This window comes from Hippopotamus amphibius, chromosome 3, assembly GCF_030028045.1.
Source record: "Hippopotamus amphibius kiboko isolate mHipAmp2 chromosome 3, mHipAmp2.hap2, whole genome shotgun sequence".
Taxonomy (NCBI): domain Eukaryota; kingdom Metazoa; phylum Chordata; class Mammalia; order Artiodactyla; family Hippopotamidae; genus Hippopotamus; species Hippopotamus amphibius.
In genome coordinates this window covers 150,665,047-150,691,636 of record NC_080188.1, presented here as the reverse complement: position 1 = coordinate 150,691,636, position 26,590 = coordinate 150,665,047, and the positions used below count along the sequence as shown (strand labels likewise).

Genomic DNA, 26,590 nt, shown 5'->3' with positions numbered 1-26,590 from the left:
CAATGTTCTGTGGGTAGGAAGTCAAAATGAGCTGAAGATGTCCAAAGAGTGCCCATTAGGATCCTGCTGCTATTGTTCATTCACCAACATGGGTAAGGCTATGTCTAATCAGTCCACTTGCTTGGCATGTAGTGCTAATGAGGGAAAGCTGAGGTCAGTTGTACTCAGACTACAGACTGTTTGAGCCAGTTACCTAGTGAATATATGACTTTACTTACAAAGGTAGCAGAGTAGGGAACGTAGAGGGCTGAGGACTACCAGAGTGGCTGAGAGTCCACTCAAAGGGCATGCTTTGTAGTCCCTTCACAAATAACAGAAATGAAACAATGTGGATAAAAAGATTGAGAAATATAGAAGTTTAATTTTCAGATCTCACATAGAGAAGATCTGAAGGTTATCTGTGTATCTATCTATCATCTAAAGAAACCAAAGAGGAAAGAAAATTCCAAACTCATTAATGTTCTGGCTAAACAAAACAAAAGCCTATAAAATAGCTCTGTTATCAGCTCCTCAAAGATGTTGCAAGCATCTATAGGCAGCATAGTCTAAGCTCCAGGTTTCATCACCCAAGGTTTGCACGCTCAGGAAAGAAGGGAGTGGGAGGAAAAGCCATGTTTGATTCTAACAAACTGAATGCTTGAAATACTAGCTGAACCAAGTCTGGGCGAAGATTCCGCAGCCTAGTGTGAGCCTGACATCAGAAGAGAGAGGCATGGTAAGGAGGTCCCCCAAGCTCTAGAATGAATTTCTTTCTGTTGTTGTGTAACTGGGTTGGTCATCAGCAATGAGGAAAATCAAAACATCTAGTGACAATTTAACCTATGAGTTAAAGTTGTTATTTATATGGACAATTTCTTAGCAGTTGTCAGTAGGACCAATCACCCCAGCCTTTGCATGTCCTGTTACTTTTACCACCAAGTGTTTTTTATGCCTCTGCTTTTCAAAATCAAGCTTTCATGACTACCTCTTCTCTTTTCATTTGGGTTGCTATTTCATCATGCTGTATACCTAGAACTATGATGATTCCTGGTATCTTCTTTGTTGACCTCAGGAATTTGTCTCTTCTCCAGTGTGTTTCAGGTTTCTGATTTCATTATATTGTTTTCCTATAGAATTTTCATATAAAAAACTGATTTGCATAACCTCTTTCCTATTTCAGGTAATATAGCAGGGGTTTTTTTTGTTTGTTTGTTTTAATAGGAACACTTCCTATCATTGGATGTGCTAGCCATCAAGAGTTCTGTTGAAGAGATCCCTGTATTTCTTAAGAGCCAATCCAGGCTGAATCCTCTGAATTTCTACTTACTGAATATGGTCACGGCACTACAAAGAAGCCCTATTACAAGAGGTTTGATTTAGATTCTACCTCCCTCAGTGTGGTAGTCAAGTTTAGTTTAACTTAATTATTAAAGAGTTTCTAAGTTGAATTTTCTAATTTATTGTTGAATACTAAAGTAACCCTCATTACTGTACTGTCACTGATCCTGAAACAGTTTTCACATTTTAACATCTCTGACATTGGGATGCATCTTATAATTGCTTTAGATGGGGTGGCAGTTGTGACAGAGTTGTTACTTCATAGTCTTGGTTGTTATTGCTGGTGGCATGACAGGAGCCCCAAAGGTTTCTCAATATTCAGTCAACGAAACAAGAGCCTTTTGAGGAAGGATTATGAGGCCTGCTTACTGTCAGAATATCTTCTTTTGACATTTTTGAGTAAGCTCTGAAAACAAGTGAAAAGAACTTCTACTTAGAAAAAGAGACAAGAGTGGGGAATCAGTTTCTTAAAGTTACAGAGTAATAACCATCAACACTCTTTATGGTGCAGAGGTGATATCAAGTAGAAAACATGGGCATCAGTGACCCAGACACAAAAAGTGATTCAGAAAAACTGGACTCTGTGTAGATGTTTTAAGAGTTCCTTGATCAGTTTATTTCATTTATATCAGTCTTCTCTATCAAACCGTGAACTCTTTAAAATCAGGATAAGGCTCATGTCTTCGTCAATTTTCTATCTTTAAAGTCCAGCTTGCTCGCATGTGTCAGATATTCAAGGAATGGTTGTTGAATAAATAATGAGTGAACAATGGAAGAAAAAAATGGTCAGAGCAACTAGGGAAAAGAGAGGAAGTCTAAAGGAAAATATTATGGGTAAGGCTTATAAGGGACCTTGAAGGATGAAAAGGAGCTTGAGGAAGGGTATTTCAGACACAGGGAAAAGCATGCTTTAGGAAACAGCCCTGAAAAAGTATGTGTGTTTAGGAAATCACAACTAGTTTTCCGACACTTGGAAAATAAACACCAAGAATGGTAAGAATGAAACTGAAAGGGAGATTTCAGACGCTGAATGGTTTCATTTTTTTTTTTTCTTTTTTAAAGAAGTGTGGACTTTATTTCTAGGTCACTGATTCTAATCCTTTATGCCTTTTATTTCACTAGTTATTTTACTAAAAAATTATGCGATAATGAACAAGTAAAAGACTGTTTTTTCTCTCAAAAAATTATTTTCTGACTTTATTTTTAATATTTGGTAGACTACTGGCAAATATTTCAATCATATAGAGAAAGTACACTGAATTGCTATAGTTTTTAGAGACAAACAAAAACTAATTCTTCCTAAGCATAAATTTCATTGAAACAAAGCTGTAAAATACAAAGATTAAAAATATAGTAGTAGGCAGGGGAGACAAATAGGTGGACCACAGATGGTTTTTAGGGCAGTGAGAATACCCTGTATGATATTATAAGTGATGGATATATGTCATTATACATTTGTCCACATTCATAGAATATATAACACCAAGATTGAACTCTAAGGTAAACTATGGATTTGGGGTGATTATGACTTGTCAATGCAGGTTCATCCTTGGTAAAAAATATACTGTTGGATAAGTGATGTTGACAATGGAGGAGGTAATGCATGTGTGGGGGCAGATGGTACACAGGAAATTTCTGTCCATTCCTCTTAATTTTGTTATAAACCTAAAACTCCTCTAAAAATAGTCTTTAAAAATGCAGTGGTATTACTGAGCAATAATATTTTGTTTATGACTAAAAGACACAGCCAGAAATAAAAATTTTACTAATAGTATACATTTCAGTAATATTGCTGTGATATTACAAGTATCAGGTTTGATGAAAAACGGGACATCAAAGGCATTTGCTGGGAGGCATGAGCAGGGAGAACAGAACTTAAGAGCTATGTCATAGTTACTTCCTAGCAAGCTAAATGTTGGTAGCAGATGGCATACCCCACTTGAAGGTGGATATGGAGAAAGAAACAGAGGCTTCCAATGACAATATTACACCTTATTTAGCTTGTCTTTGAGGCCTACCAGTTAGGATTGTGCATTAGGCAATGAGAAGCAGCCTCACATATACTCCACTTTTGGCTATGATGAAGTAGCTTTTAGACTGGCTCTCTGGCCAAGACAACTGTATGAGCTAATGAAATATAAAAACAAAACTGAAAAGTTATAATCATATTACATTAGAAGGCCTAAAGATTTACAAAACAAATTTATTTCTACAAATAAAAATGTATAAAGTAATTTTCTACAAATTTCAAATGCTTGAAATCATACAGAGTATATTTTTCTGACCCTAGTGAAAATAATAAAAAGATAAATAGAACAATCTCTCAATACTTAGAGATCAAGGAGTACAATTCTAAATAACCCCTGGTTCAAAGTAGCAATTAAAGTAGAAATTAGAAAACTTTTTGGACTGAAAAATACTTTAGTAATTTGTGTCCTATTAAAAACTTGAGAGATATAGCTAAAATAGTAGTAAGAGGAAATGTTGTAACCTTGCCATGTTTATGGAGTGTAAGATTCAATACTGTCAATGTCAATTCTCCCGAAATTTATCTAAAAAGTGAACATATTTCTAATAAAAATTTCAGCATTTTTGTGACAAACTGATTCCAAATTTTATTTTGAAATCTGAAGGGCCAAGAATAACTAACACAGTTTTAAAGATGAAAAACAAAGATGAAAAAATTACACCACCTGATTTAACATGTGTTATAAAGCCACAGTAATTAAACAATGTGGTATTTGCCCTAAGATAGATAAGTAGAGCAACTGGAATATGACACACAGAGAATATAGAAACAGACCCAAACACGTAGTCTCCCAATTTTCAACAAAGATACCTCTGAAATGCAGTGAAGAAAAGAATTGTTTTTAGTAAATGGGTTTCCATATAAATAAAAACTCATCCTCAACCCTGCTTCATCTCATACATAAAAAGTAAGTCCAGATCTAAATAGACTTAAGTCTGAAAGTGCTTAGAACACAACAAATAAGGATATCTTTATGATTTTGTAATGACAGATTTTTTTATACAGGATGCAATGAGCATCAACAATAAAGGAGTACTTAATAAACTGGATTTCATTAAAATTAAGACCTATTTATCTAAAGACACCATTAGTGAAAAGACAAGCCTCAAACAGAAGAAGATAACTGAAATATATATATCCAAAACAGGACTCAAATCCAGCCTATTCATCAAGAATAGGCCAATAAAAAATAAAAATAAAATAACAATGGGCAAAATACTTGAATAGGCACTTCAACAAAAAAGATATAGAGATGGTCAATATGTGCATGATACATATCCATCAGGATGGCTAAAATAAACAAGACAAAGAATGCCAAATTTTGTGAGGATTTGGAGGAAATGAAACTTTCATATGTTGCCTGTGGTGGTGTAAACCGATATAACCCCTTTGGAAGCTGATTGGCAATATCTATTGAAGTTGAACATACATAGCCTGTGATGTCGGCAATTCCACTCCTAGGTAAGTATCCAACAGAAGTGAGTATTAAGAGGCACCGAAAAGACACAAGAATGGTCATAGCAGCATATTATTTACAGTAAAGAAAAAAGTAGGAAAAGCCCAAAAGTCCATTATCACTAGAATACATAAATTATATTATATTTACATGATAGAATACTATATAAAAACGTAAAAGAGCAAACTACTTTTATACACAACATATATGGATCTCATAAACATAAAATTGAGCAAAAGAATCCAGATATGAAAGAGTATATGCTTAACAAGTCTATATATAATTCAAACAAAGCACAAATATACTCTCTAATGGCAGAAGGTGGAATATACTCTCTAATGGCAGAAGGTGAAGTCAGCCCTGCAGAAGATACTGACTTCAAAGGGTAATGAAAAAATTTCCTGAGACTTTGCAATGCTGTACATCTTGATCTGTGAAGAGATTATACAGAAGTGTTTACTTCGTAAAAATTCCTAGAGCTATACACTTAATACTATGCTCTTTATTTTTTTTAAGCTCTTTATTGGAATATAATTGCTTTACACTGTTGTGCCAGTTTTTGTGTTCTCTTCATTGCACATATAATATTTCTCAATTAAAAGGTTTATATAACACTTGGGCATACCCATACATACATCCGATTTAGGTGGGGATGTGAGTTGATAGCAATCATGTTGCAGAGGATGCCACTGGCAGCTGCATGGAGACCAGGTGGTGAGAGTGTGAGAAGATCAGAAGGAGGGAAGAGAGAAAGGCAGCTATGGCGAGCCCTGGGTAAATACCTGCACTAGGGCAGTGGCAGCTGAGAAGGGACTATGATATGTAGGAGGGAGACTCAGGGGCAGATCCTATAGAATTTGCCCTGTTAGATGTGAAGAATGAGAGTGTGGAGTGAGTGGGGGGTTGGAAATTCAGGTAAAGGGAGCTGCCCTTGGAGTTACTGGGCGAGGGGAGGGAGTTTGCAAGTTAAGTTAACTCGCTGCATATGAGATGCGATTGGGGGATACAAGTGAAATTAGGAAAACCCGTTAGTGAACCTCTGAACTTACAGGAGCCTTGTCTAAAATGAAATCCCTGCTGGGGTTCAAGGACTTCAAAGAGGTTGGGTTTCAAAACCACTCCATCTTTCAGCCATGGTGTGAGGCCTGGGAAGATTATTTTCTGACTCCTGAGCCTAGGGGTGGGGAACAGGAGGCACAGTGAATAACGTGCAGTCTCCCCCCACCCATGGAGGGCTCTGTGGCCTTGGGCTCTTGGCCACCTCACATCGCCAGTCCACCCTGCCTTCGCTGGGCCAATGCCTGCACTAAAACTTTACCATTCCCTAGGGAAGCCTCACTCTTGTTCTTTTTCACAATAAATCTGATTAACTTCTAAACTCAGTAACTCCTCCACAGCTGAAGTTGCTCATGGCTAGTCTCACACTTATCTGTCTTTTGTGGATTATTTCTGGTCAAACCTTCCTGGAACTTTACCAAAAGACTAGGAAATCTCCCTAAAAAATTAAAAGATAACCCCAAAGCAAAGTATTCCAACACAGATTTAAAATGGTTTCATAAAAACATCAATATTTCTTAAATGCACTGTTATTATATAATGTCTCTGCCAAAGGATGTGAATACAGAAATACAATAACTTCATTTTAAAGATGCATATATGTTACACTGTGTACACCTATGTACATTACTAAATTCCAGATAGGCTCACTCCAGGTACATAGGGAATAGCTATGAGAACCGTGGGTCCTGTTTAATGATCTCCCATTGGGAAGGAAAACCATTTTCTTATTTTGATATGAACTCCTATTAGACATTAACAGAGCCTAAGCTGTCATGATATATGCATATGCTTGTGAAATTTAAACACTTCTTTTGTGTGAGAAGCGATGACTATAATGACACTTTAATATATAGTTCTCAATAGAAACGTAAGCAAGGACCTTGTAAATTCATTCCCTGTCCAGAGTAGCCAAATATTCAGCAGCACCTAAGAAAGGCTGTCATACCTCCTAGCACTGCCTAGTTTTATCTTTTGGTTGAGTTTATAAGATTTAGCATGGCTATGGCAAGGAGCAGAATTGTGGATGTACAGTCAAGAAGTAACTGAGGTCTCAGGCTATATCCCTCTCTTCCTAACTCATCTGCTTTTTTGCCCTTCTGGGATAATCAAACCCCAGGACAGGCAAGTAACTTCTATGAGAAAAATCACCTGCAAAAACAGGCATTCAGAGTTAGCCAAAAGTAATCTACTCCTAAAAACGTGTCAGATGACAAATTTTCAGATAGAAATCCAATTTACAGTGGAAACCCAATTTCATATATTTTAAACAGTTTAGGTATTCATACATTTCTAATCCATGTCAGTTGTATCTGTCAATCCACTGAACTAGGTATTTTCTAGTTTTTCAAGTATATTATGCTGTGCTCAAGTAGCATGGTGAAGCTCTCAGACCCACCAATGCATAGAAAATATAATATGCATGGTGGCAAGTGCATATGCCCGGCCAAGCTTTTGTCTTCTCTATGTTCTTGTCTTCTCTATGTTCTTGTCTTCTCTATGTTCTTGTCTTTCCATAGGCTTTATCACTTCCAACTTTTCTTCTGCAGAAGGACAGCCCACTGGGCTCACTTATTTGCCTCATAGTCTGTTCCATTTTTCAGAAGGTATTTTATTTTCACTTAATAATGTGGGGAAGATGACAAGCAAAAATTCCCAATATGTTTAAACAGCACACATGTGAGATGTAGTATCATCAGGTGAAATACTGACACTCACTGGGGCCAACATCTTGTCCTCTCCTGGGGACACCCAGCAACCTGGATATTTTTTCTGGCTCACACCTGCCAATTCCTTTCATAGGCTTACAGTTTTGATAGTAAATTCAGGATAAAATTCTTTGTAAATCAATAAAAGATCTTTGTAAGTGAGAGTTCAGTTAGTAAAGACAGCAAAATGAAGAAATTTATTTTATAATTATCTTCAGTGTTTAGAGATTGTGAGACAAATTGCAAAGTGGCCATGCTGCGAAGTGTTCTCAGGTGGAATTAACTTAGAAGTTGTGATCCAGGCAGTGTTTCATAGACTCCTACATCTGACTATATTATTTCAAAGAATATATGTAGCACGAGGAGAATTTCTATTTCATGGTCAAGAGAAAACCAGAAATCCAATGTTTGTTCTAATAAGAAGCGGCTCTTCTCTCTAATCACATCATTGAAGTGTTCAGAGAGGGATTCTTCTTTCCAGTTAATTATCATCTAATGGCTAGTAGATTATTTTGTACAAACTAATATGCAACAAAATTATTTTAAAAATCCCAGCAGAATTGATTAATTAGTTCTCTCATTTAAAGGCTTTAATCAGGCTATTTTTCAAATGAGAAATAAGAAGTGCACTAAGTCAAGTGTGTTGATTATAAATAAATCATGTATAAAGAAATCATGTACTATTCTATGTAGAATTAAAGGTACTGGAACAGAACACCCAGAGGTAGAGTACCATGTCAACCTTGGCCTTACCCTTTGATTTCAAGGCTTCTAATACCTTTGAATCAGCTGTTACATCACTCACTAGCTTGATTTCAATACTTTGAGAAGTCAGTTGGAGCAACTTTTCGAAAAGACGTTGACCCTAGAAAAAATAATCAGAACCAAATTCAGAAAACCTAAAAGTATGCTATTTTAAATAGGAATAAATAAACATTGAAAATTAAAACGATTCATTCAAATTTTAAAAGGCAAGCACTTCAGCACTTGGTATTCATAAATTCGAAAGAGTTAATAGAGATAGAGTAGTAGTACGAACACAGATTACATTTTTTTTGAGTATTGTGCAATTCAACAATTATTGCAATAATCATTTCAAGGCTACAGTGCAAATCTACTCTTCTTTTACTTTTTCATGAACTCAAGTTATCTATGCATGAAGAGGCAGAGAATATTATACAGCTGTGATTGGGCCCAGAAAGACCCAGATTCCAGTTGGTTTTCCAAATAACAAAGTGTGTTTCTTAATCTCACTAATTTCCAGTTTCTTCCTCAGCAAAATATAGGCAATATTATTATTTACTTTAAAAGGTTTTTGTGAGGATTAAGAGATAGTAGTGGTTAAGTATCGTTTAAGTGTTAGCCATTATGGGGGAATCAAGACTACTTATCAGGGATTTGCCTAAATTCACCTTCTTGGTTAAAACTTATTTTATTGAATTCAACTTATGCTCTGCCTAGAAATCTATAATTATTAGCCCAGACTAAAAATAACTGAAAAAAGATTAAAAGTAAAGGTTTTCCTTATAAGATTTTTACAAACATAATTTTTATAGTACTCTTTTTTTTTTTTTTTTTTAAATCTCAGGCATACTCTGCATAGTGGTAGGTCCATAGTTATTATATCATCTCAGGTGAGTGGATTGCAACGTTATCCTGTTTATTTTCTCTTGTGTGTTTTCATAGACTCATCCTTATCATAAGAGAGAACTGGTCCTCTTTATTGGTTTTCCAGATTTTTGTTACTCAGCCACAAACTCAAATGCCTTCAGAAGCTAAACAGGCAATAAGGCTTTGATATTAATGGCCCCCAAATGGCAGAGTCTTATCTTACTTTGATAAGAATAGATTATTGATAATGATTACATAGAAAGAAATCTGAAGACTGAGAAGAGAAAATGGATGAAACATAGATGTAGACAGTGATTCCTGCAATTCAGCCTTAGAAAAGAAAGAAGCCAAAGACAAAACCCTAAACTTTGGAGTATGAAGCAGGAGGGAGCTGGTAGGCCTGTGCTAGGGTGACAGCTGACAGCAGGGAGGAGTGCCTGGCATAATCCAGCCATGCTCCTGCCTGGAGCTGCTGCAGTACAGCCTGAACTCCATAACCCCTGGATATTTGAGAAAAGAGGAGCTACACCCTGTGTCAGGCATGGAGGCTTTGTTTTTTAATAACTAAGCGTGCTGATAAAGGTTGCCCAAAGTGGAATTCATCAAAAGTGACCAAATTACTCCGCATGCAGCACCTGGACGCCGCCTCCCCACAAAGCGGGTATTCCTGTGAGATATGTTGAATGAGTGCATTGGGCAGTTGCAAATTGCTTTGTAAATAAAGAGGAGAGAGGGGAAGAGGGAGGAGGAGAGAAAGAGATATGAGGAGACAGAGGGAGAAGGATAGAGGAGACAACAGCTGCTGATTTGCTGATTTCAGGGCCTACATACATTTCAAATTTACTATGGAGAAGTGAGGGCTTGGCAGTGAGAGGCTCAGACACTGGATGTGGGGCTTTTTGTTTTTTTCTGCAGAGCTGCCACCAATACAACCTCCTCCCGGTCAGCTTCGTTACTCTGCCGAGTTGTGCACTGTCCTCCTGTCACACACCCTTGAAGGCTTGGTGATGCCTGCAGAGCCCAGATTTCTAGAGCCCAGACTCATGGTCATCTCACAGTCACATTAATAGTCTGTATGTTTCACTTTCACACAGGGAAAAGGCATACATACTTTGTGTGTTCTGTGAGTCTCCATGGTTAGTGAGCTAGTATTTTTAAAGATTTATTTTTTTGATATGGACCATTTTAAAAGTTTTTATTGAATTTGTTACAATATTGCTTCTGTTTTATGTTTTGGCTTTTTGGTGACAAGACATGTGGGATCATAACTCCCCGATCAGGGATTAAACCCACATTCCCTGCACTGGAAGGCAAAGTTTCAACCACTGGACCACCAGGGAAGTCCTGAGTCAATATTTTTAAACAAATGCTTTTTTTTTTTTCACTCTTAGTTAAGAATAAATTTAGCACAAATGAAACATAAGCGATCTTCCAACCTATATGTATTTCTGGCTCTGAGCCTTAAATTGATTCCCACTGTGTTATTTTTGTGAGATTTAAAATGAAGATCAGAACTCTCAAACATGAATGAAAATAGAAATTCCAAAAGCTACAGATAATGGCAGACTATCATTCAATAAAGCTTATTTTTACTTTACTAGGTGCTGATTACTTATGCCAAGGTTTCTTAAAATTTTTAATTATAGTGCTCACTGTAATGAACTTGTGCTGGGGTAGAATTTCTGTACTTGGACTTGAGGTAGAACTTCTATTAAAATTCCCGTTTTCAGTGTCTTATCTTCCAGTCCACACATTTTTGCTAAGACGTGCAAAATGCAATTACTTCGAAGGTATGAAATTCTATGCTGAGATCTGCAGTAAGGCCTACAGCTTTCTGAGTTAAATGTACTCATCGTGTTTTCATAAAGGAAATAACAAAAGTCCTCTTGGCTTTTAAACATCAACAGTTTAAAGACTTGTTCTTTCTGGTGAGAAACATTAGCCAATGTTTTAAACTTAAATAAATCATCTTGAAGATTGCTAGTGGCTCAGGCACATTGACCTACTTTAAGCTATTTTTTCCTGATGTCTGCAAAAATCTTATGATAGACAGTACAGTCCTGGAGAGGGAGCTGTACCCTAGCGATCCAGCTCAGCCCCTTTGTGACTCTGAAGAGGCTGCTTAACCCAAAAGAGTAGGGGTTATAAATGCTGCCTATTTCGGTTGACCCCAAACAACTCACGGGCAGGATGAAATGCCACAATAAAATGTGAAGGGGGAAAACAAAAATACCAAAGAGGAATCAGAAGACAGTCATGCTCTATAAAATTAATTCTGCAGATTATGTCGAATATGGCAATGGTTTTCAAAATTGTTTTAACAGTTGAACTCTTTGTTCAAATGAAAACAAGCTAATAAGCATCTCTGCCCTCCTGTGCATAATCCCTAGGACTCCACTGAACACAACTGGAAAACCCCTTCATCATACTGAGGTGTGATGTGGAATCGTCAAGATACTGAAACTGAGAATGCCAAGCTGGAAGATACATTTGAGATTAATAGTCTACCAATCTCCCCACTTTATAAATAAGGACACTCGGGCCCAAGAAAATTAAGTGATATGCTGATGGTCACACATTGTATGTTTCTCTACACGAGCATTTTATGTAAAGTCAGAAAGGAAAGGGTATTCTGGGAAGAAATTTACACCCACGTCTCTCCCTTTCCTTTCCCTCCCAGCTCCGGTATATCCAACTCTTCTGAGCTAAGCAGTTCTGGGGCTGGAAGGCATTTAATTACCAGCAGAGTCAGTTTCTGGGCACCCACGTGCCTGTAGAGCCAGTCTCTGTCTAATACGAGTGTCCACGTGCTCCTGTTCTCCTGAGGCCTGGGGTTGGGAGTGTGAAGTATTGAGGGGGCAGTTGCCCTATGAGGAACAAGTTAACCATCTACTATGCCCCTCCTTCCCCTGAAAGGAAGCCACTTATAGGCTGATAAAGTCAAATATCAACACATTTAAGAGGATCCAACAAGAGAGATGCTTGAACACAATGGACACCAGGCTACTCGAGAGGACAGGAGCCGGAGCTAAGTTGTGAGCACTCAAGGACAGCCAGACAGGGCTGGGCTAATACTCTACTACTTTAGAGGTAAATGAGAAGACTGTTGAGGCCCAAATTAATGGTCTGAAGACCAACTGGAAGAAACATCTCAAAGTACAAACATGCACGTGCACACACATACACAAAAATGTAAGGGTGGTGAGGGGAGAAAAGGGTGATCAATAAATTGAAGATATACAACATGTGGCTAAAAGTTGTATTGGAAGAGAAAGACAAAAAGAATGAGCTTGCAAATAACAGAAGAAAAAAGCATCCAACTTGAGGAAAGACATAGATTTATATGTTGAAAAGATAATTAAAGATGGAGGAAAATGTAATGTGGAAAGTCATATCTGGGCACATTCTGTAAAAGTAATTAACACCAGGGAAAAAGAGGAATTCTTACAAACTCCTGGCCAAAACCAAAACCAAACAAAAAGGTACCCATCAAGGAAAATGGATCAGACTGGCATGGAGCGAACCATCAGCAACACTAAGCCAGCATGTGCTGGTGACAGACCATGGAAGAATAAGAGTGAAGAGTGCTTCACCCAGTCATGGATTTTACCTGCCAGCGTGAAAGAAAATAATATTTGCAGATATGTACAGGGTTAGAGACTGTATTACCTACATAACCCACATGAGGAACATATTCAACGAAGGGCTCTAACCAAACAGTAAATAACATTAAAAGCCATCTCGGAGGATGAAGAGAAGAAGAAATAATTGGTTAGGAATGTGATACGGATATGCGTTTGATATACTTGATAATTAAGGATTCTTAAAATAGAAGAGACAACTTACAGGGGAAGGCCTACTAAGAATCTATTACATGCATTCCCAGTGGGGGTGCTATTACCCTAAAGGGACTGACAATTGATTCTTTCCAGTGTGAGTGTGGAGATGTGTGGGTAGGTGAAAGTTACTGTTTTTTATTAATAAAACACAGGTATACATACAGTAAATATGCAATATATCTGTGGCATTAAAATTTCATGGTGGGAGCAGGATTAGGAAAAAAATGTCTAAAAATTTCCCAAGTAAGGTGACAATGAAAAGGAGGTTGAGAAACACTGATCTACAACTAATTGGATAAAGGATCTCAGTAAAAATTAGAATAAGAGCTGGGGAGGGCTTAAAAGGACTAGATGGGAAAAAGCAGCCCATAGTAATAGAACTGACAGTTATAAACTGGTATGTACCAAACAGCATAGTGGCTAAATACATAAAGCAAAAGGTAATAAAAAGGCAATTAAAACACTACCACTTTAAAATACGTCTTTCAAGGCTGGGTAGATCTAATAGAAAATAAATGAGGATATATGAAAATTGAATAATACAATTAGTAAACTTGATTACGTGTATACATTTATGTATATTTTTCATTCTATATATCAAACCCCTCAAAAAAATATTTGTCTGTGGAACATTTATGAAAAATCTTTCCTGTAACTGCCATTAAGAAAACCTGAACAATGGTTAAAATCAAATATTCAACAGGCTTCATTCTCTGCTCATAATGTAACAAAATGAGAGACAGACCATTAGTGTGTAACTCAGAACAAATCTTAACTACTTGAACATTTTAAAACTCACTATTAGGTTATCCTTACATCAAAAGAGAAAAAAATGTGAATTTTTGTACTCTCTAGGAAACTATGAACAGCTGCGCCCTTCATAGCAAAACCATGGAATGAAGCAATATCTGGTGTCAGAGAGAAATTTGTAACTATAATGTCTTCAGTATTATTAAAAATGAACCATAGAGTCACAATAATCATATTTATATGGTAGTGGCGTAGGAATGGATAAACAGACAAGGGGACTTATAGAGAATTCAGAAATAGTACCACACATGATTTTCACTTAAAAGATGCCGTTTTAATTCAGTCTGAAGGAGGTGAAGTGGTTTAATCTGGCACATGTGGAAGATACCCCTATATTATACTACAAAGAAAAATACATTCTCAGGAAGAATAATGATACACTAACACTTTCAAGAAAATCTGGGCAACTACATGTACAGTCTTGGAGTGGTGAAAACCTTAATCACACTGTAGGAGGCTAAATAATGGCCTCCAAAGATGTTAGGTCTAGAAACTGTCAATGAAATAGTATCTTTGTAGATGTGATTGAAGTAAAGACTTTGTGATGAGGAGATTATCTCAGATTATTTGTGAGCCCTAACGGCAATCATAGTAGAGAGAGGCAGAAGGGATTCTGACACACCCAGAGGAGAAGGGAGTGTGAAGATGGAGCAGGCAGATTTGAAGGTCCTGGCCTTGAGGACTGGGGTGACATAACAGCAAGTTGAGGGATGCCAGAAGCCAGCAGAAGCTGGAAGAGTAAGGAGTGTATCCTCCCCTAGAGCATGGTGGCTACCGGAGGCTCTGGAGCGAGCACCCCTCTGCTGACACCTTGGTTTTGGCTCAGTAACACTGATTTCAGACTCCCAGCCTCCAGAACTGCAAGAGAATAAATTTCTGTTATTTGAAGCCATAGTCTGTGGTAATCTGTTGCACTGGCCACAGAAAACTAATAAACAAGTTAGATATATAGAAGTAATAAAAGATATACAGAACCATAAAAATAAAAAAAAAATACTAGAGCAAAAGATACCACAAAGTTAATGAAAAAGTAAAAATTTGGAATAAATATTTGTTATGCAAATGAGAAACAAAAGTTTAACAGCTGTAGTCTACAAAAATAAATTAAAAATTAGTAAGAAAAGGCCAATAGCTCAACCAAATGTGGGTGAAGTATGAGATTAGGCACGCCTAAGAAGAGCAAGCCTGCATGGCTAGCAGACATAAAGAGCTGCTTTATGTTGACAAGCAAAGCACGAAGCAAAGCAGTAAAGAGATCTCTCTCTGCACTCAAAGAGACAAGAAATAATTTACAAGTGGCAGCATTTACTCTTGTCAACAATTTGGGGAAAGAGAACTCTAACGTATTGCTTCCTCCCACTCAGGAATCTCACATCTAGAGGCCCATCCCAAAGAAAAAAGGGCACCAAAATGTGTGTGTGTCCTTATAATTATATATCTTAGGTATGCTATCATGATACATACACACACATGGGATAAAAAGTTTAAATCAAAGTAAAAAGGGACATAAGTACTGATTAAACATTTGATGATATAGCCATGAGAAAACAAGATTTAGCATTTATTTTAAATGACAGTATCCTTTTAAAGCAATACACTTGCCTTGACTTTTTTTAAATTTATGACTTGAGACAAAACCACACATGCGTCAACCCCTCTTGACTCAATTTGTTAGTTAATTTATTTAACCAATTAGTCCTATTACCTATAAGGTTTATCTCTTATTTACTTACTATATTTGCTGAAATTTTTGGTACTATATTTACTGAAAAAAAAACCTTTTTCAGTTTAGAATGCTCACTAAAATTTTCTTATTTACTTATTATATTTACTGAAATATACAAAATTTGCCAAGGGTATAAACATATTACTTACTTATGTATTTGTCATTGTCAACTTTTACTCTCAAATACCCCCAGGACAGGGAAAGTGTCTTTTGAGCAAATTCATTCAACACATTTACTGGATGCCTGATATGTGCCAGGGACCTTAGCAAGTGTTGGAGATAAGCGATAAGCAAGCAGGTACAGCCTAATGTGTCAGATGGTAGGTGGAGGAGGTACAGGCCTAGGGGAAATAGAGCAAGGGCACTAATAACCCACTCCAAGGCACTCAGGGAAAGTCCCCCAAAAAGGGGAGGAAAGAAAGAATATTCCTGGTGGAGATCTGTAGCAGAGACACAAGTAAGAGCACATCATGAAGGGCCTTGTGAGCCTGGGCAAACAGTCTGCACCTCCTCTGGAAAGCAGTGTGGACGTCTGAAGGATTTTACATAGGGAAGGGCACAATCAAATTTTTGTTCTGAAAGAAAACTCTTGACGACAAATTGGTCTGGTGAGAAATAATGTTCCCTGAGCTGGAGTAGTGTCAATGGCAGTCAAAAAGAAAAAAAAAAAGGAAGGACCTCAGGTATTCATGAGACAGTGCAGTGATGAACTGGATGGTTAGGCTTGGGCTGAGGAAAAGAGTAGAGTTGGGGATGGTGGCCAGAGTCCCCAGATGCTCTCAGAACATGAAGATGGAATATGGAATCCCTTATCTGAAGCCAGAAGGTGTTGGCCATTACCTCAGTTCACAAATGTCCTGTGGTCATGGATCAATTACAGCTTTGGGAACTCAGACAGTGCCACAGACTCAGCGACTTAGCTGAGAATATCTACTTTTGCGGTAATGAGCAATAATCACTTGATATCCGCAGAGAGTATCTGCTCTGTAGGCATTCACGCTGCCAGTCCATTCATTAGTCTAGGTTCCATCCCACTAAGGGAATTTAATTATCCTGAAGAATTAATCATCAAAACCTTGCCTAATGATAGTTATTCACAATTACGCACCCCATGGGTATGAACAAAGCCATCCCTGTTGGGGCAGATGAAGAGAGATTAATAAGCTCATCATGCCAATAAAGGGCCAGGAAACAGCAAGGAATTAGAATCAGGAGGAGCATGCTTATTACAGGGATCTGGGCAGCTGGATTCCTACAGTACCAGAAAGGAGCTTTGAGGGTGCTCCAGTGTCTAGTCTGGCTGCAAAAGGTGCATGGACAACATAATCTTGGCAGTGCATTCAGCAGTTTCTGGAAGAGTGTGGATGGCACTGCAGGAGATGGTGGCCTGTGATGTGGCTGGAGCAAGGGAGGAATACCCGGGCATGCCAAACACTCCAGCTCTTCTGCAATCACTTTTTCTGAATGAGAAGAGAGCCCCACACAGAATGGAGACCGAATTCCTTCAAGTCCTCTCTCCCAAGGGTCCCAGCTTCCCCAGGAAGCAACCATGGGGGTTTTCTACATGCTCCCCAAACCCCTCTGGTCTTAAGAAATCAGTTCAGACTCTTTAGCCCTCTAATCATGCTCCTAAGAATTGATGCTGAATGAATGAGCAAAAAGAAAACAATGGTTTGCACAGATATATTTACTGCAGTAGAATTTATTTCCAGAAAAAAATAGCTTAAATGTCCAACAATAAATATCAATAGTTATATATATTTAATCTGGTATATACACTACATTGTATATTATGCAGCCAATTTAGAATAATGTTTACCAGGGTTTCTAATAACATGGAAGGATGCTTATGGTACGACATTAAGTTCAAAATTAAGATACAAATTTCTTTACATGAGCCTATGTACATAATTATGCATAAAATATCAAACTATTAAAAATTTTTTTGTTGATCACATGGATGACTTTTATTCTTCTCATTTCTTGGTAGTTTCCAAATTTTCTATAGTAAGAAGCTATTAGTATTATGATGAGAAAAAAAATCCAATCTATTCTTTTTAAAAGAAAGTTCCAAAAACATTAATTGACCACAGGATATACAGAGTGAAAGTCTAAAGAGAAAATAATCAAGCATATAGGTAAACAAAACTAAGATAAGATAACTTGAAAGAAAAGCACTCATTTACTGAAAATAGTTGAGAAGAATGTCTTTGGGTTCATGATTTATTCATGTCTATATGATTGGATTCTAAAAGAATCAAAGAGGTTAAACTCTTGCTAATCATAGTGTTTATGAATTTATATCTGAATGATGATTTCCCTTGGAAATATACTGGAAAGCATGCAAGAACATAATTAGAATTACTCAACAGATGGGGTAGCAAAAGCATACAGAAGCAGCAGGAATTCACTAACACTACTGAGGGAGGACCAAAAGCCATAAGAGCCAAGGGGCTCTGCTGAGCAGCCAAGAGCAGAGAGAAAGCTGCACAAGCCTCTTCACCGACAGCTACTTTCATTACTGCTCTACCACTCCGTGTTCTTATCATTGGTTTTTCCATATCTCCCACTACTCATTGCTCATTTGATTTTGTGTCCCCAGCAAAGAGCACAGTACCTTGATAAATGTTTGTTCAATAAAGGCACATTCAAAATTATTCTGTGGCCACATTTCAAACAGGAGAATGCTAATTTATAAACATGTGTTGAGTGTTGATTTTGTGGAACAGGGAAAAGATACTATTTTCAAAGAAGGGGATCCTCTTTCCATAAGATGATGCTATTTTCATGTTGACACTGCACCAGGAGTGATTCAGCCTGGAGATGAGAAGACTGAAAAGAATCTACTGTTTCAAATCCACAAGCCATCGCTGCACTGCCTTGTCTTCCTGGCCAGATGCTGAACAACAGAGCTATGAGAATAAATACGACACAGGCCCAGGAACATGTGGAATACTGAAATAGAAGTTGCCGCATTTTATATCATCACTGAGAGAACAACTGGAATAAACAGAATTAAACCAAAACAGGTAAAATTAAACTGACAAACTGAGCAGGAAAGGGACCAACCTGGCTCTATTGTGAAATCTATAAAAATCACACACTGTTTATTAGACTGAATGGTTTAAATCAGTAATTCTCAATCCTGCTGCCCAATGGAATCCCCAAGTTATCTTTTAAAAAGTATCAGACCCTGAGCCCCTCTCCAAATATTCTATTTCAATTGATCTGAGGTGAGCCTGGGCATCAGTATATTTCAAAAGCTTCCCAGGTGATTCTAACTGGTTGTCATGGTTGAAATTTGCCATACTGGGAGAGGAGGGAGAGAATCTACTTGAAAATATGCACATTTTTCTTTCCCCTTTCTTCACATAAACTTTGAAGAACCACCTGAATTAGTATACTGGGAAAAATTATCTTAACCTCCTTCAACAGAAGTTGAGAACTTGATGGACAGCTGAAAGTGATTCCTGCTCTAAAATGACAGAGAAAGTAAATTCCTGCAAGGAATTTCAAAGTAAATGTATTGCACTAGAAAAACAAAAAGAAAATGAAAATAGCAACTATCTTTTATGAGCTCCATTATTTGCTGTTTTACAAACATTAATCAAATTTACAAAGCAATCAAATGCGACAGGCATTATTAAATCCATTTTATAGATGAGGGAACTGACGATCAGAGGAATTATGACATTTGCCCAGCGTGACCACAGCTACTAAACTGCTGGTCATGTCAAATGTGGTTGGTGCCAAACCTATGGTCTTTCCACTATAGCAAATGCCTGCTAGATAGTTTGCCTTTTCCATAAAACCAAACTTTGAGAAATGAAAATAAACAAAATAATGTATTTTGAACTGAGCCAAATAACAACAGAGCATTAGTATGTATCCTAATTATGTTCTAATTAATTTATACATGTTTTAGTTTTCCCTATATTGCCATAAAAACAAAGTAGACTATAGGAAGTTTGCCACAATATAGAAAAAATGTATTCAAGTCCTCAGATGTACATCAAAACAAAGGATGAAATGTGTATTTTCCATGTTGTATCATAACATCCTACCTTCTCCGGCTGCCTCACTCCAACCTACTCATTACAATACATCAACCTCTTTATTACAACAGGTTGGAAGAATTTCAGTTATTTAAAGGATCCAGTCTCCACCATCTCTGCTCATCTCCTTTCAGGCAAAATGAAAAGCAGGAACTATTGTGATTTTATTTTTCCTAGATTAAAAAATTTAGTAATAAAGAAAGGAAGTTCTAATTAAATATTATGATGAGCCTGCAAGATTACTGGATACTTTTATCTAACTTTTACATAGAAATGACATTGTCAAAAATAGAATTCCCCTGGGTTCCAGAAATACTCCTGTGTTGCAGAGTAGATGCTGACTGTTGGCATGATGAATGAGTGAAAAGTCTCCTTCAAAAGACTTGGGGAGGGATGGGAAAGAAAGGAAGAGTGGGCTTAGAGAGGCATTGAAGATGGAGAATCAATAAGATGGTAGAGACTGGGAATGAGAAGTACTGGAGTGTGTGGAGTCTTAGCTGACTCCACCAGACTTCAGGCTCTCTGAGGATGGGTAAGGGGTATTACAGGTCAAAATATGGAGTCATAGTAATAGAAAATGTTAACAATATCATTTATGAACAAATCATGATGATAGCTATGCAAACAAACCTGACGAGGTAAAGGTTTATAGTTAGGTGAAACAAAATGCTTCTGTTGCTTAACCTACATTGATAGTCAGCTAGGAAGAATATTGCTAGGAAGGAATGAGTGGGCTATAAGACAGGGCCTGGAGACCTGAGTCACACAGGGATGCAGCTGCCTAATCGACTGATGGCATGCTGTATCCCACCAAAATGAGATCACTGAATGCCACCCGGCCTTAGGGGACTTCAACTAAAACAAACCCAAGGAGCAAAACACCAACCAACTGACCAACCAACAAAAATCAGAAGTGGCTGTAGGTGGGATAAGACCACATTACTTCCTGTGTATTCAAGTTCCAAGGTGTCAGTTGCCCAGAGGGATATATGTGTATGCATGCATATATGTAAGACAGATAGACAGAAGGTTGAGAGCAAGACTCTGTGTCTGTGTATGTGTGTCTAAAAATTTGTAACAAGTAAAACTTAGAATTCCATGTATAATGATAATTTGCCTAATGTTTCTTATCTACCCAGAGTCTCACATTTGCAGAAATTATATTCCTCTTTTAATTTTATATGGTAACCACCTTGGATTCCAGCACAGTACAAAGCACCCAGTAAGAACTCATTATTTGTTTCTACAATTAAACTGACTTGAACTAGAGTTGCAGTGTGTACCCAAATAAGTAAATGTGAATGCTAACATTCATGAATTTAATGATAAACACTTACAGAGGCACTAAATGGTCAAAGATTGTTCTATACCTTTTACATATATTAACTAATTTAATCTAAACAACAACCTATGAGGTAGGTTCTGTTATCACCTTGATTTTACTGAGGAGAAAACTGAGGCACAGAGAGTTTAGCATCTAGCTCAAAGTCACACAGCTAATAAGTAGATAAAAAGAAATATAAACTATACTCCTGACTCATTTCTACAGTCTGTCTACCACTGACAGTCTGCTTACCACTTACTGTGTAGAGACAGGATCCTGGATTATGCTTTCCAAAGCAACCTCCTGGATCACTGAACTTTCAAACGTGCTACTTACTAAATTGAGCAAATACTGTTAAATTTTAAAAATCATAATTTTTCAAAATTAAACAATTGTGATGTATCATCAACTGGTAATCACAGCTCACTGTAGATTAGTAACTAATTGATTTAATATAAATACATCTGTTTAAAATTCAGTTGTTGTAGCTCATTAATTATTTTATTTGGTTTCTTCCAGTGAACTCATAGAGAATAGGATTCTTTTGCTCAGTGAATTAGGTAACTCTATTAAGAAGCCTTTGTCAAATCATATTTCCTGGCTTTTCCTAAACAGTCTTGATTTCATAAATCTCCATCATTTTATCCCATAAATTAGCAATCAAGTTGTCCTAGAAATACAATATTTCAGGGTCTAAACTCAACATTCAGACAGAAAAAAAAACCTTAGCCCAACCATGTATTTTGATTAAATATGAAAATATAATTTTGATGGAACTGTAGACCTCACTAGCCCTTAAAATGACTATGATACAGAGGATGGTCACTGCCCAGTTTCTTTTAGCAAGAAGGAAACAACCACCAAAAGATTAACAACACCCAGGGCAAAGTAGGAAAGACAAGAGAAGTTTTTCAGGGTGGGAGTTAAAAGAGCCACCCTTTGGCAACACAGATTAAAAATGCATTTTTAATGAATGTGTCTGTTTCCAAGCAAATGAAAAAAAAAAAAAAGGTAAGCATTCATGATCCTGTTAATAATAACCATAGTTCACTCTTATGAAATTACACCCAGACTACATAGATATCCAGAGAACACACAGAGGTCATGTGCATGTTTATCTGTGTCCCTTTTCTGCTGAGCTGGGGACTGCTCACTGGCTATACGATTCCTTGCTGTATTTTGCTTACAGTTGCATTATGATAAGTAGATGGGCTGCTTTACAGTTACAGTTCCTACTTATCTATTTACCATTTATGGTTTCCACTTAGGACTTTTCAGGCTCTGCTGGTTTAGAAGTAAATGTCCTGTTTGACTATTGTGCTCCTCAAAATAAAAATATTTTCTTTTAAAAATATATTAATAGAAAATAAGCTGTCAACCTGAGTCAATTTTCATTACACTGGAATATCTTTTAAAATTTTTAATTAGCTCACTTGAGTAATTACAGTGTGAATTTCTTTTTCTTAGCATTCTCTTTTCTGTGTGCAATAAGCCAATCAATGACCATATCCCAATATTTATGAGGGCTTGGTAAAAATAAAACACACTCAAAGGTCCACAAATTAGCCACCCAAAGTTTGAAATGTTGGGTAAAGTCTTGAATTCCCTATTTCCATTTGAAGATAAAATCAGGTAAAATTTAAATCAAATAGGCTTTCAGCCAGTACCTTCCTTTGTAGAAATGGTAAAACTTGATGGCTTGGAGAGAACAGGATACGGGCCCTTAAAGTGCACCTGAAGAGAGAAAGCTGGCAGCAAGGACTTGCTTTCTTTTTTCCATTCCTGATCTCTGTACAATTACCCCTATGGCGTGGTGAGAGGGCAGGAAGGAGTGAGCCAGGCTCTTTAAAAATAATCTCTAAAAGCCCAAGACGTGGTATTTAGACAAGTTCTCCTGGGCCTTTGAACCCTAAGTCCTCTTGTGAACACTGCTGTAGCGCTTGAGGGTCAGAAGAGGGGAGAAGGGAAATGGAGCAAACTGGGCACCGAGCACTCTATTCTACATGCTTGCTCTTTCTTTAAAGACCACAGTCCATGCCTGGTGTTCAACTAGTGGCAGTCACTTGGCCACCAATGGACCAGACGAAGAGGAGAAAAGTTACTGTCTTATTGAGGTCGGAACCCTCTGAAGACTGCTGTTAACCTCCCCCCTTCCTGTTCACCACTCCTCACAGGGCATTGGTACTCAGGGCCAAGAGCAGGCAGGAGTAGGGAGAGCTGTTCATGTGATCAAGTCTCACATTCTACTTGAATCCATTTAATTTCCAAAGCAGGTATAGCCCCTCTATCCTTCATGTCTGCAAATGCAGCTCTCTCCTTGTAAAGAGGCAAAGTGACATTAGCTCAAAACTCTGCAGAAACCTGTAAAGGAGCCTGGTGCTCTTAACGGAATTGAGAGGCAGCAAAGAGGCATCTCTGGCAGGAGCAGAATGACTCTACTGGAAGATATCAGTTCACACTGGGGTCTCCTCCTAAAGGGCTGCTGGGTAAGTTCAGTAATTGCCAGGTTACTGATAATAAATTGAAAAATTCCATTTGTTGGCAGTAGGCCAGTTGTTAGAGAGTGACTTGAATTAAGTTACTACGTGTTACCTTCTTTTCTGCATCAGGAACATCCACCCTAATTCACTCTAAAGTCATGCAACTGACAAATACTTTTTGCCCTGACAAAACGCTAGCCTGGCTCCTCTGAGTCTACTTCTCCACTAGGCCTCAACCTTGGCCTATAAAAACTGTAGACTCTCAGCACAAATGATTTCGTCCACCCTGCTCTGCCCCACTTCTGTTTCTCCTCCCCCACTAAAAGGCTTGAACAAACACTAACGTGGTTTCTAACAGCTCAAGGCCACATCTTTAGGATGACCTTAGTCCCCATTAAAGTGCCTGCCTAAGAAAGCTCAGACTGCTAAAGAATAGGTGGTTCAGTCAGCATCTGAAGATAGGCCCCTGTTGCCCAGCCTCTGTGGGAGGGTAGGAGTCTAACGTGGACAAGAACCACAGCAGTCCCAGATGAGTTTCACGTGGACAAATTCTCTTCCCATTTTTTATAAATTTCTACTTCCCTGATCCTGTTCAGTCCCCTGCTGCCCCCTGCCATCTCCCTCATTCTCCCTACAAAGGGCCCAGGCATCTCTGCACAAATCTGAGTTCTCTTCACCTGGACCTCTTCCCTATTGCAATAGTATTACTGATTAAAATCTCACCTGACCACTTTAACTAGCGCCAGCTTTATTTATCTTTCCATTCAATGAATATTTACCACTTAATATTTACTACTCAACAAATATTTACTGAACACCTCGTATAGATCAAGCACCATGCTAGGCACTGTTAGGCAAAACAGACGTGGAGCCTCACTCATCCATTTCATCACTGCCATGTGAGCAGTACTGAATATTGACCATGATGTGACTTCAGGAACCATGACACAGAAAGGCTGTGCCATTCTCTGAGGACCCATCTTCTCCCAAGGTCTGAATACCAGGAGGGTTACTGGACTCATAGAGCAAGAGGTCAGAATGGCTTGATTCAGCTCTTTTCAAAGGTTTGTGAGCATGCAAACCACCTGGGAATTTGGCTACCAACAATTCCTCCAATTCCTGTAAATGCATGCTCCTCCTGGAATCTCTTGTCCCTCCAGTGACTGTGGCCTGGCGATGTGAACTTTTCGGAATAACAGAATGTAGCAAAGTAAAGTTCTGGGAGCCCAGGCATTAAGAGATCTTATAGTTTTCATTTTCGCTCTCCTGGGATCCAGCTGCCCTATAAAAAGCTTGGGTTAGATTACTGAATGATGAGTGTCCACATGCAGAGAATGAAACCTGTGCAGCTCTCAGGAAGTCCGACTTCAGCTACCCTCCCACCTAAACACACTGTGTAAGTAATCCCAGCCAGCACTACTGGAGCGAAAGAACTGTCAACCAACTCACAGAATCATAGGAAGTAATAATGAATAAGTTTTGGACTTTTTGTTACACCACAATAGAAAATTAAATAGAAACTACTGCTGCGAAAACTTAAAGCATGTGGCATTATCTCTGGGATTGGGTGGGGGTAGGGGCTGGAATCTCATTCTGTTGCTCAAGGCTGGAAGCACAGTAAAGAAATTGCTTTTGAGGCCTTGAGAAAGTAATGGTAGAAAGTTTGGCAATGCTGCTGCCTGCTGTAAAGTAGGAGACAGAAAATATGACTGATGGATTTGGAGATCTGGCTGAGGAGATTGTTCAGGCAGATGATCAAAGTTTTGTTCGTATATGATAAGAAGGAACTATTTCGTTTTCGTGCAGAATTTTGAGAGAAATGTAGAAAATCTAGGACAGTCTCTCAATTTAGCAAAACATTCTCAAAATGAGAAATGGCCTCAGGGTAAAGATCAAATCAAAGTTGGCTGTAAGATTCCATGTTGAGACTCCTGAAGGATTAAAAGTGGGAGGTGTCTCTCAGTTAGACAAAAGGGCTCCTGGAAATTTCAAGGGTGAGATTCTCAAGCATCTTGAGTCACAGTCCAAAGCAGAAAAAGACCCATCTGTGAGTTATTTGTGGTGCGGCCTTTTGCTAATAGAGTGGATTATAAGTGGATACATAGAAAGTTCACTGAAGTTTTTAAGGGCTTGTTCCATTTTGCACTAAAAAAGGACAGAGATGGTTTAAATTGAAAAGAGGTCCTGGACTTTAGCCTTTGCTGTAATGGGACACAAGTTGTGGGGGATGAGGAGTGCATTTCGTATGTGGGAGAGATATAAATTGCTGTGGCCAGTGTGTACCATGGTATATAATTTCCAAAGATGCCTGCCCACAATTCTCCACATTCCCTTGTGGATGCGACCCATCTTGTCTTGGATTTGTGACTTGCTTTCACCAATAGAATAGTGTGGAAGCAATTGAGATTCTAGAGCTCAGCTCTTAAGAGGTCTCATAGTTTCTGCTTTTGCCCTTTTAGGACATAACCACAGGTAAGGAGGTCAAACTGGTTTACTGAATGATGATAGATACATGCAGAGAGAGAGAGCTGTCCAGCCAGCCCCCAGATATTCTAGCTGTCCGAGGTAAGATGCTCATATGTGAGGAGTCATCTTGGATCCTCCAGCCCCAGGCAAGCCACCCCAGCAACACTATTTAGATCAGAGACAAGTTCTCTGATAAACCCTGCCCAGAATAATAAATAAATAAATGATTGTTATTTTTAAAACCACTAAGTTTTGGGGTGATAAATACTGTAAAAAGTACCTGAAGCATCTGCTTCAGTAGAGGTAGAACAGTGCAGAACATAATCAGTAAAATTATCCAGTTCTTCTTTAGTGTAGGCTTTATGGTTTTCTTGTTTATTTGCACCTATTTTCTAATATCTTTTGGCTTTAAAGTAGTATAATGAAAGCAAATCAAAGCACCAATGAGATAATGATTACAGGCTTAATGCCAACACATTTTACACACAAACAGACAAAACTAATTTTATCTTTGACCCCCATAGGACACTGAAGTATAGGCCAGTGGTTATATCCTTGATAGCTCAATGCTATCATGGTTGTACAAACATAAAGAAAAACACACTAAAGATTACCAGGATCATTTTCTTATCTCCAGGACATTTCATTCAGAAATCATTTAGATCATTTAGTCAGTTTTCTAAAGGCTGTTCTTGTAATTAGTAAATTTGTT

The 26,590-nt window shown here is 38.0% G+C and overlaps 1 protein-coding gene across 1 annotated transcript in view; it reads right to left on the bottom strand.

The window, feature by feature from the left end:
• The window catches only part of PLD5 (phospholipase D family member 5), a 433,085-nt gene that overhangs the window by 151,754 nt on the left and 254,741 nt on the right, over positions 1–26,590 (bottom strand). Inside the window, exon 4 of the mRNA XM_057729806.1 lies at positions 8,321–8,432. Coding sequence (XP_057585789.1) covers positions 8,321–8,432 — 112 coding nt within the window. The remainder of the gene's footprint in view (positions 1–8,320; positions 8,433–26,590) is intronic.